This window comes from Pygoscelis adeliae, unplaced genomic scaffold, assembly GCF_000699105.1.
Source record: "Pygoscelis adeliae isolate BGI_AS28 unplaced genomic scaffold, ASM69910v1 Scaffold150, whole genome shotgun sequence".
In the NCBI taxonomy this organism is placed as follows: Eukaryota; Metazoa; Chordata; class Aves; order Sphenisciformes; family Spheniscidae; genus Pygoscelis; species Pygoscelis adeliae.
In genome coordinates this window covers 283,808-295,413 of record NW_008823872.1, presented here as the reverse complement: position 1 = coordinate 295,413, position 11,606 = coordinate 283,808, and the positions used below count along the sequence as shown (strand labels likewise).

The 11,606-nt window shown below is 37.9% G+C and overlaps 1 protein-coding gene across 1 annotated transcript in view; it reads left to right on the top strand.

Moving 5' to 3' along the window:
* The first annotated feature begins 1,397 nt into the window (after positions 1–1,397).
* LOC103925679 overlaps positions 1,398–11,606 on the top strand; it is a 22,524-nt gene continuing 12,315 nt past the window's right edge. Inside the window, exons 1-4 of the mRNA XM_009334429.1 lie at positions 1,398–1,480; positions 3,137–4,551; positions 5,287–5,365; positions 10,167–10,273. Coding sequence (XP_009332704.1) covers positions 3,160–4,551; positions 5,287–5,365; positions 10,167–10,273 — 1,578 coding nt within the window. The 5' untranslated portion in view covers positions 1,398–1,480; positions 3,137–3,159. The remainder of the gene's footprint in view (positions 1,481–3,136; positions 4,552–5,286; positions 5,366–10,166; positions 10,274–11,606) is intronic.

Here is an 11,606-nt window from a genome sequence, read left to right as displayed (position 1 = left end):
GAAGAGTGTAAATTTAAAGGCGGTCTTCTGCTGTTATGTAGGTGGCAACTTGAAGAAGATCAGCTGAACTGCAGGCTTTTCAGAGATTCCTTTTCCAAGGAAGTAATTTAAAAATCTGCTGTTTCTAATATTCCATTGGATTTACTAAATTAAGAACCATTCAGACTACTGAACAGTTTATATTGACAATCATACAGATTGTTCTTGGACTAGCTAAAAGTGGTTATATGGCAGCTAGGTTATAAATGTAGTAGTATTTGATCCAATTTCCACACTTACACTTGAGGTATGACGGTTTGTGGTGATTCACTTCTGGTGAGTTGATTACTGTCCCTAGACTTTTTATTTCACTTGAAGGGTGGGGAAATGGTGCTATTTTCTGTTTTGCACTTTCATGTGAAAATTTCCATATACTTTTGGGAATACATCTCAAGAAGCTTGTTCAAGGATATGCATAATTGTTTTTAGCCTGTCAGATACTTAAAGCAAGCTGTGAGGGGCTGAAGGTGAGGACTCTCTGGGGAGTAATGCTTTGTGATGTAAAGAGCTTTCCTCTTTCATAACACTGTTAGTCAAAGCACTTGAAAGTAGTGGTGTGCTAGATTTGCAAGTTTTAGGCTGTTTCCACAGTTGATGCGTCTTGGTTACTGTCTCCACAGAATGTAACTGCTTACCCATGATTTATGTGAGGCAGTATTTGTAGGAAAACCGCTTTGTGCCACCAAGTGTTTAAAAAAAATAAAAAAAAATTAAAATTATGACAGATTCTCATCTTAAATCTGAGGATCCCAATGTAGTTGGTAAACACCTCTTAAGATAAACAGTTGTTTCAACCAGTAAAACAGTAACGATTTATGAAAATGTAAAAGTGAATGTGACTGTATACAGCAAGTTATGGTGCTCAACTACAAAATTTTTAGTCATTTAACTGTCCTCCAATGGGAGCTTTATTCAGTCCTTTCAGTACCTCCCACTACCCAGCATTGGAAATTAGTGTAAGATTTAAAGAAAGAAGGAAACTGTGGTCAAAAAAGGTACCTTTTTTTCTTTTGACTATGCTGCTGTGATTATTTATAGTTACAAATGGGTTTCATAAATAACAGGTTATTCTTCCCAGTCTGTTTTCTTCAGAGACCTTCATAAGAGAGTCAGATTGATACCGTGCTTCTAGTGAAAAACTAAAAGGAAATTTAAAAGCATAATCTTCACAGATCTGCAGAAGATGCCACTTTCAATGTCTGGAAGGAGTTTGGGCCTGTATTTATTGAAAAGTCTTGATGGCTTTCTGACTCTCATGCTCTCTTCTCTATGGAAACCCTAGTCACCTTTATGTAAGATAACGGTGAATAATCTGTGTTCACCTATGCTCTATATGCTTGTCATCCTTTTCTAGCTCTGAAACTTTGGAGGTGGAACACTGAGTTTTGTGGGGAGTGGGGGAGAGTTGTCAAGAATATGAGTTGGAAAACAGATCAAAATGGTAAGGAAGGGATTATGTAACCAGGAGCTGTTGATTAAACATTGAGTGATTTACATAACCACTCCTGTGTAGCCTGCATTTTGTAAGCAAATGCTGCTGCTTTTTCTGCACTTAGCAGTGATACGTTTATGCCCATGTGCCAGCATTTTAACACAGTGCACCAAATGAACAGTTTTCTGTTGATGGTTACATAACTGTATAGAAAGTACTATGGTTATTGTACAGGCTCTCTGTAGCAGGGATTCATAATCATTCTCTCGATTCTGTATTTCCATAGAAGTACTTCAATTTCAGAGTCCTCCAACTGTTTGTAATGCAAATTCTATTTTTGCACCATATTAACAAAGTGCTTTAAATTCTGCATGTATATGCTGTCTGCTAATTTACTAAGTATTCTCCCAGGTGTGCAGCCCCATCTGTTAAAACTTTGACACTTTCCCACTTAGGAGAAACAGAACTTGAAGAAACAGAACAGAGAAACTGCTTGCTACTCCATGGCTCTTCTGGAATTCCTTTGTATTCAATTTATGAATTATCAAATTGAAAAATTGCACAAGTTTAACTTATTCAGGCAGTTAATGTTGGTCTTTTGTAGTTGCATTTAAATTTCTGTCATTATTTCTAATGATAATAACATACAAATTTATCTCAAATTCAATTTAAAATTCAAAGTAGACATTTTAAAGAATTGTATTCCTGATTAAAAGACTGTTAACTTTGTAATAAGATATCTGGATCATGTGGGAATACAAACATTAAGATCTGTGAGCTCTTAGCTGAGCTTCTAGCATGTAATTGTTGCGTTTTCACAAATATACAAGGTACATGCAGAAAATTCTGTACAGCAGAGGTATCGCTTTCCTGATTAACATTTTAAATTCTGTAAGGTTTTTCTTAAATTAAGAAATGCTATAATAACATCTGAAAAAGCTCAGAATTAAAAGATTGGATTATAGTCCTGCAACTGTACAAGATGTTGCTATTCCACCTTTCAGTTAATAAAACAGGGAAATATCACTAGAAGAGTCATAAGCCTCATTCTCACTAGGGTTCTATCAGTGCTGCCTTTGTCACTGTATGAATCAATATGTTGGCCTTTGAAAACTTCATTTAAAGTGGAATATTTTGTAAGAGTACAGTCAGTCTTTATCAGGGGATCGATGAGATGATTTTGTTGGCAGTTGAAGTGCAGAATCTTTCATATGCTGTTACAAACTCTGGGACATCCTGGAGTTAGAACTCTACTGCTATAATTTCATCAAATAACTGTTTTTGTTATCCTAAACTCATGCTTGAAATGCTTAATCTGTCTCAACTGGGTAACATGCTGTTTGTAGCTCCTGCTATAGTTGATGAGTGCTCTTGGATAGAAGAAACACAACAAAATGTGCTGGCATAGCAATTTGTGGCCTCAGTACAACCTTCAGAAAAGAGAGGAATGAGGTGGGGCAGGAAAAATAGAAGTACAGCAGTGACATAGGTTCCAGAAAATGTTGGGTTGAGTTTCATACAAGTCTGCTTAAGTGTTATAAATAAACAATAAATAAATAATAAATATATGTTAAATAAAAAAGAAAAGGTGTAGAAGGAAATTGAAAGATCAATAACTTACTAAGCAGAATTTCTGATTTTGTTTAATTTTTTTTTTCCTTGCAGCACAACACTAAATTTGTAATGAAATGGAGTCTGGGTCAAGCTCTTTTCGAGTGGAATTTCCAGATTTTTCTAGCACCATTTTGCAGAAGTTAAACCAGCAGCGCCAGCAAGGACAATTATGTGATGTGTCCATTGTGGTTCAGGGCCATCTCTTCAGAGCCCATAAAGCTGTTCTTGCAGCTAGTTCACCTTACTTCTGTGATCAGGTTCTCCTGAAAAATAGCAGGCGAATAGTCCTGCCTGATGTGATGAATCCCAGAGTATTTGAAAACATTCTTCTGTCTACCTATACAGGTCGGCTGGTAATGCCCGCTCCAGAAATTGTTAGTTATTTGACAGCAGCAAGTTTCCTTCAGATGTGGCATGTAGTGGATAAATGCACTGAAGTGCTAGAGGGGAACCCGACAGTTCTGTGTCAGAAGATGAACCATGGCAGTGATCATCAGTCGCCGAGCAGTAGTAGTTACAATGGCCTTGTTGAAACCTTTGAACTTGGCTCTGGAGGACAGACGGAATTCCACAAAGTGCAGGAACTAAGGGATGGCGAAAATGAAGAAGAGAGCTCTAAAGATGAACTGTCATGTCAACTGACAGAACATGAGTACCTTCCCAGTAATTCTTCAACTGAACATGATAGACTTAGCACTGGAATGACAAGTCAGGATGGTGAAGAAGGAACTAGCGATAGTGCAGAGTATCAGTATACCAGACCTATGTATAGCAAACCCAGCATCATGTCTCACAAGCGGTGGATCCATGTGAAACCAGAAAGATTTGAACAAGACTGTGAAGGTGTTGATAATCCTTATGATGAACACCAAGTTTCTGAATCCATGAATGCCATTCAGGCAGATCATTCAATCCAGTCTTCAGGTGTTGAAGACTTTCATATAGGTGACAAAAAGATGGAAGCAGAATTTGATGAACAGGCAGATGAAAGTAATTATGATGAACAAGTTGATTTCTATGGCTCTTCTATGGAAGAATTTTCTGGTGAAAGGGCAGATGGAAATTTAAGTGCTCACAGACAGGATCTTATGATAGCAGCAGGCTATGGTGAAGGCATTGAAATGGCTACGGGAATTAAAGAAGAAACGTCCCTCAGTGGATTCTCACATGCTGATAAGCTGTATCCTTGTCAGTGTGGTAAAAGCTTTACACACAAAAGTCAGAGAGATCGGCATATGAGTATGCACCTTGGTCTTCGACCTTATGGCTGTGGTGTCTGTGGTAAGAAATTCAAAATGAAACACCATCTTGTAGGCCATATGAAAATTCATACAGGCATAAAACCATATGAGTGTAACATCTGTGGGAAGAGATTTATGTGGAGGGACAGTTTTCACCGACATGTGACCTCTTGTACCAAGTCATATCAAGCTTCTAAAGCTGAGCAGAGTACTACTGAGATGAACTAAGACATTAGTGCTTACATTTGTTTAGTAGAGTAAGCAAAATAAACTAATTATGCAAATAATGTCTGGTACTTGCTATTGTAAATTCTCAAAAAAACAAGTTTTAATGATTATGCTGGTATAAGCAGACCAAACTTTTATTTCATTTTCCACAGTATTATTTCAGGTGTTCGATGTGTGAAGTGCAAATGGTTAATCTGAAAGGTGCTTGCAAAATGAGGTCTGTAAGGTCTTGTGACATTGACTGTAATCACAGCAGTATTTAGAAGCCCTGTTGTATTTCTAAGTCTTCTAAATTCACAGTAAAACTCAGCTCTAAATTGACACAAATCCTGCAAATACTTACATGAAGCATGAATTCAAGTAGCCCTACTTAATGAAAAAGAGAACTAGGATGATCAAACCAGGATATACGATTCACATTTTAATGAAAAAAATTAGAATTCCACCTCAAACTGGAGACTGCTGACATACTTAACATGCATCATTAGATAGTCTGCATCATTAGATAGCCTGCATCATTAGATAGCCTTTGCTGTATTGCTTAATGAAAGGCTGTGTTAAAGATGGTTTGGCTTTCCTTTATCTGTTGTCCATTTTTTATCCATCTTCAGTAAAACAAATGTTGTCTAATTTTGTGCTGATTTCTATTTAGAGTCTGTAAAGCACTTAAATACAGTTGAGCACTATATAAACTTCAATCTGTATTAGTATAATTTGTCTTTGCTCCTCTAGGGTCTAATGCTCTATGACTCTTGGCTTGGCTTGATTTTGATTGCTACATCACGAGAGCTTCTAGAAGTGTGTGTAATAAGTATGTCGTGTCAAAAAAAAAAAGTAAGATGTAACATTTGGAACTTACCCAAAATCATGAAACATTTAAACTGTAGTTTTCTGCTCAGATTTGTGGCTTACTACAGTAGCAAGTACCAAACTGTGGATTCACAAATTGACTCTTTATTGGTACAAAAACTTCTTTGAGAACTTCTGTCTAGTTTTAGAAACCTGCTTTAGGAAAATGATTTAGTCATTGATAGATATTTATACTTTTAATTCTTTAGTCTTTGAATAGTAAGAACTATAATACAGATTCTTGGTACTGAACTACTGTGACTGGTTACACATGATCAGAAGCAGCCGGAGTTGTTTACCTCTTCAAATGAAGTTGCTTGTGGAAAAAAGTAGAAAGTGTGGTATTTGGATCTATTAATGGTACTGCAGAACATGGTACCATGCTCATGTCCGAAGTCTGGATTTTTGCTGGGAAAGTGGCACCACTTCTTCATTAGGATGAGGATCTATATGCTGGGCTTTCATTCTTGGAGATAGATGGAGGAGCGTTTGTAGTTCCGAGAGATGCTGCCAGCTCTGCAGGTAGAGTGAATGCATCAGTTGTAAAGGTGGCAACAGGATTTTGGGGTTGAAAGCTTAATGCAGTCCTATGCAAAAGCAATTAACCCTTCTTTGTAGTTTACTGAAACATGTTATAAAAAGGAAAGAGCCTTTAGAGCATACATAGACTATAATAGAAAGAGGTGATGTCCAAGTACAGTGCTGGTAACATGGGGAAAAACGTTAACCAGCATCGAAGGCCTAAGCCTGTCTGGCCTCAATTTATATATTAGGTACTGCAATATGCAGGATAATGTATTTAAACAGATGACCCTGTATGGTGAAGCAAAAACACGTAAAGGTAATAACTATTTAGATGCTTTTTTGAACTCCCAGTTACAAATTGTCTTAAGATACAACCGAACTGTATCATGAACATGAATGTCTGGTACAAGCCGGGGGTTTACTACTCAGTGGGCTGTAATTATTGTAACTTCTTTTCTGGCATTCTACTTACAAACTTTAATTTTTTTAAGAGGCTCTTAATTCTTAATCTTCTAATGCTTCAGATATTTTTCATATGGAATTTTGTTAAAACAGATTTTCCCAAATATGATGAACCCATTGCTGGCAATGGGCATGAACGGTCAGCACCACAGAGTTCCTATTCTTAGCACTTAATTGAACTCTACAATATACCATGGTGGCCATATATAACCCTTGTAATCAAGGTAACTAAACAGGGATTTGCTCACTAACACTGTAACCTACTTAATGTATAGAAGCACTTTGTATTTAAAAAGAAAAAACAAACCATAAAACTTTATAAGTATGTTTTTTAAACTTAGAAATTATATTCCCTTTATGGTTTGTTTCCACATTGCTAACACTGTCTTTTTTAATATTAAAAGAAAAAAAATTGTAATGCTTGCCTGTTTACATGAGTGTAGAGGAAAGGGTTCTTGCACTCAGTGGCCCTATTTTTCCATTGTCCAAGGCCTTACTACATACAGGGTGTCATTTCTGCAAGTACCATCATCACATTTGAGGGAAGGTATTCTCATACTCATTTCAAGAATGATCTTGTATATTACATTAGTTCTCAACCCCTTTCAAATTGTCACTTCAGTGTTGCATAAAAAGGTTAAGGGTGCCTCTTCCCATTTAACCATAGAAAAGGCTGGTCAGAAACACCAGGCTGAAAACCATGGTCAAGCAAAAAATTATTTCTGTTAAACCCAGACCATCCTACAGAGCTGCCAGCAAAACTGTTTCTTTTACCAGCTTGGAATGACTGTTATATGGGACATTTCAAAGTTAAACATTACTCCTATTTGCAGTTAGATTACTTTGAAATAAAGCTTTAAAATAAAATGTACTGCGAGAGACACTTTAAAGGTTTTATAACAGGTCCAGTAGATCATATTATAGAACCATGTCCTTTTTTAATGACTTAGCATGAATAGTAACTTTTTAATATTTGCCTATTACAGTTTTACCCCATATTATGACATTGTCTTGAAAGTCCAACAAATGTTGCTCCACTGATTTTTGTAGCCCTTGGCTTTCTGATGTTAATTCACATGAAACCAATTGATTGCAGAAAAATACTGATATGATTGTTATGAGATCTAGTTGAGAGGACTGATGATTTAAGGGAAGCTTGAGATACATGTCTAAAATCCTTACTTTTGCTTATTGCAGGCAAAACAGTTGATTTTTGATGGTTTTCCTGAATTTAATTTATTGCTCTTTGACAAACTTCTAATCACTGATTCAGGTATTGGGGGGGGGGAAGATAACAAAAAATTACTTAAACACTTAAGGAAACATCTTTCTTCCCCCTTCCCCAGGCTCAACTTAAGTCTAACACTTCTCCTCCCTGCCTTTGTAGTCTTATTTCCCTTGTTTTCACTGAGAGTTGCTCTCAGTCCGTGCCAGTTCTTTTAGTGAGGTGACAGATCACACGGGAGGCTGGGCTCTCATGCATGACTCTCTTCATTTCTTAGTGGGTGTCCTGTGCCACTCTGGGCTGGTCACGGTCACTGTTCATGGTGACACTGGGCCATAGTCCCTTCAGGGATGTGCCTGTTCCAGCTTGGGTCTCCTATGGGCCTCAGTTACTTCAGAGGTGTACCTGCTCTGGCATGGCTTACCTATAGGCCAAAGTCCCCTCAGAAGTGAATCTCCTCAGGCACGGCCTTCTGTGAGTGTGTCTCTATACAAGGCCTCAGTGTCGTCTTCATGTGTTTTCCCAAGAGCAGCTCTTCAGTTTCTCCGCATGTGTTTCTTCCCCTTCTCCTTCTGTGCCTCCCTGCACCTCTTGCTAGCAGCCGTCACTCCTTAAGTATGTTTAAGCAGAGGCACTGCACGCACCTCTGGTTGAAGTTTTGGCATGCAATGGATTGTTTGCATCAGTTTCAGTGCAAGCTAGAACCTGTTTTGATTAGCACAGGGCAGTTCACAACCTCTTGTGACATGTCACTCTCATAGCCCCCTGCCACTGAAACCCTGTGATTTACGGCCAATACAGTTGTACATAGTAAACCAAGATATGCAGATGCAGCTTCTGTCAAGCTCTTAATCATTGCTGATGGAGTGGTCTTGTTCAAGATACAGGAAATTATTTCTTGTTTGTGGGGAGGGAAGCAATCCACATATATATATATATAATATGAATGCATATGTATATGATAAATTTCATTAATCTTCCCTTCAGCTTCATCACCTTTAATGATATGGCTTAGAAACATTTGTGCATTTTTATATTGCTCGCTGTTGGCTGTAGTAAAACGAATGTCTTCTGAAAACCAGAATCATTGTACACACAGGAGGCTTTCAGAATTTCCTGCTACTGTGAAGCCACTCGTCCTATCAGTGGTAAGAACACTTAATGATACTACAGCTAAGTTCCTTTTCATTCCATTTTGTAACTAAGATGTTAATTACCATAGAATCTGTGTAACTGCCATTCTGAAAAATTCAACTATTAGCAGGGTTGAGATCTCTGCTTAGGTCTATATCTGACTCTTTTGAGGGAGGAGGTTCCTATTTCATACACCACTTGTTGGGGTTTTTCTGTTGTTGTTTTGGTTTTTAAACATTACCTTGTTTGTTTTATGGGCGAGCAGGTAAACTCTAGAAAGTACTGTCAGTGCAATTTTTGGTCTTGGCTTTTTTCATCTGAGGTTGAGAAATTTTGTCCTGTACCAAAGGCAAGGCAGATGATCAAAGGCTGACGTATTGGGTTTCTCATTATAAAAAGAATACTTGATATCCCTGTATTATTGAGCCTGAAAAGAATGGAGGCATGTCAAGTCTTGCAATCTCAACACTTTTGCGTTGGTGCCAGAAAGGTGACCTGTCTTTGAATTATGAGAGCCTACAGCAGTATATTGAGTATTTTGCTTTAACAGAACCCTTCTCAAAACAACAAAGGAAAGTTTGGGATTTTCGCCATTTAAATGCTTCATTGGATAGCTAGGCTTCTTTAGCTATAAGCTGTAAACTGTCAGTGCCCTAGGGGAAGATGCTGGAAAACAAAATGGTATATTTTTAATGTGATTAAATTGTAAGTTCAGATTTTTGCTTGAAGCCTGTGTCTGTCGATTGCTGCTCCTTTTTTTATTATTCATGGGATTCCATATTTCTTCCAGAAATGTAACTGTTTATGCAAGTCAAGTGAATCTTCCTTAATGAGCTATAAGTTTTTATTCTAAACAAGTCATTTATAATAGTAAATTTGCATATCTTGATATTTTGTGAAATGTTATGCCTGTATTGCAGAGGTTGGATAGTTTTGTCTATAAATATTGCTGTCCTAATTGTACAGCATGGTTTTAATTTAATGTTACTGTTCAATATTTTCTTCTTATAGAAGAGTCCCCTGCCCCTTTTTTGTATAACATGTTTTAATAAATGTTATCTGTCAACTTTGTAAATGTTTTCTTAAGCTTGAATGAAAGGAATGCATGTCTAGTACTAGTATTTAATTTCACTTTTGCCAAAACGATAAGTGCTCAAACAAAAGTACAAATCCAAAAGCTGTTGATATATAACTTTATTAAATATATAAAGAAAAAGTCTATCTAGTAATGTGTCTTCTTGAAATATTGAGAACATGCCAGCCTAGCCTAAGAAAACACTAAACTAAAAACTGATTTTTATAACACAGTAAGTTGATGAACTTGTGGAATTGGGCCCATTTCTTTGGTGCTTAGGTAATTAGTTCCCATGTTAGTCCAAATTTATCAAACAGGTTTTACTGTAACTGTTTTTTGCAGAATGGTGCAGATCTCTAAAAGTTACAGTACAGAACGTGCAGGCTGATAGGAAAATTCCAGACACTCACTTCATAGTAGCAGCAACCGCATGTCCAAAAAGCTTACAGGTAAATTTGAAATAGGTACAGGTAACGTATAGATTTTTTTCTTGTCTAAGTAGGAAAGAAATATCATGCTGTGAAAAAGTATTCAAGATTAAGTTTCCATTATCTTCCTGTGAGGATTCCTCCTCTCCCTGACTAAATTTAGGCACTCTTACTGAACAATTTACTTTGTCCAGCGTCCATCTATTCAGTCCTCATGGAACTGTCATAGCTGATGCTTCTTACTCAGCAGCTTAATGCTTGCTATCTAAACAAAAAATGAGCTTACTCCAATTTAAAGCATTTTCAGCCAGTTCCTGGAGAAATCGCTATTTGCATATCACACTCCTCAGTCTTCAGCAACTTTAAATGGAATATGGTACAAGCAAATTCATTTTCTATTGCTGTTGGTTACACTTACTGAATGCACGTAAGAACAAGCCCAAAGTATTCTGTCTGTTCAGAATTAGTCATTTGATTTTCTTTTATATGAGTGAACAAATACCATTTGTGTGGCTGTTATTTAACTTTGTTATTTATGCCCTGATCAGGATGCTCCCCCAGGCTGCTACTTTATCTGATTACCATTCAACACCTGATTTCTGAAGACTATCTTCCATATGTTTTATAGGGAGAGAAAGACATACCTCCAGAAGACAAAATGTGATGTCCAAAGTTAGACCATGTGGATATCCCAGCACTACCTACCGGCACCAGTCACTGACTTTTATCAAGCGGTACATGAACTGTCTGGTAGAAGAGTGAATCGTTGCCCTGCGTAAACTACAAGCGTATGCAGGATAAGCTCAAAAAATATGTGCGTGCTTGCTAAAGCAATCTATGTAAGTTATAAGGAGAGTGTAACACAGGTGAACTTTTTAATGCCTCACTTACACTGCTCAATAAAGGCGGTAGTTCACAGCTGGGGTGGGGGGGGTCCTGTCCCAAAAGCTTCTTTACTGCACCTCTGTGTGCCGAGACGGGTGTGCCATCTGTAGCGTGCCTGAGACTTGGGGACAAAAAACGTCGGTCTCTCAAAACGCAGGAGATCGTGCCGTTCCAGAGATGAATATTTCTGATGTGATGCAAAGCTGTTTATAGTAACCTCTAACGCTTTTGTTTTCATTTTTTGAAATTCTCCACTCCTTGTGCATTTTTGAATGCATGTTCTGTTATCAAGCTAAACACTGTGAGAATTCCAGGAACGGATTTGCCTGCGTGTGCCCTGACTTCAGCTCAAGCTTCGGCCCCCATGCCCTCTCTGGGGAGCCGTGCCGCAAGGGAGACGTCAACCTTCCCGGCCGCGGTACGGGCCCCAGGTTCAGCGATGCGGAGGTCGCGGCCGCCGCGCGTCTGG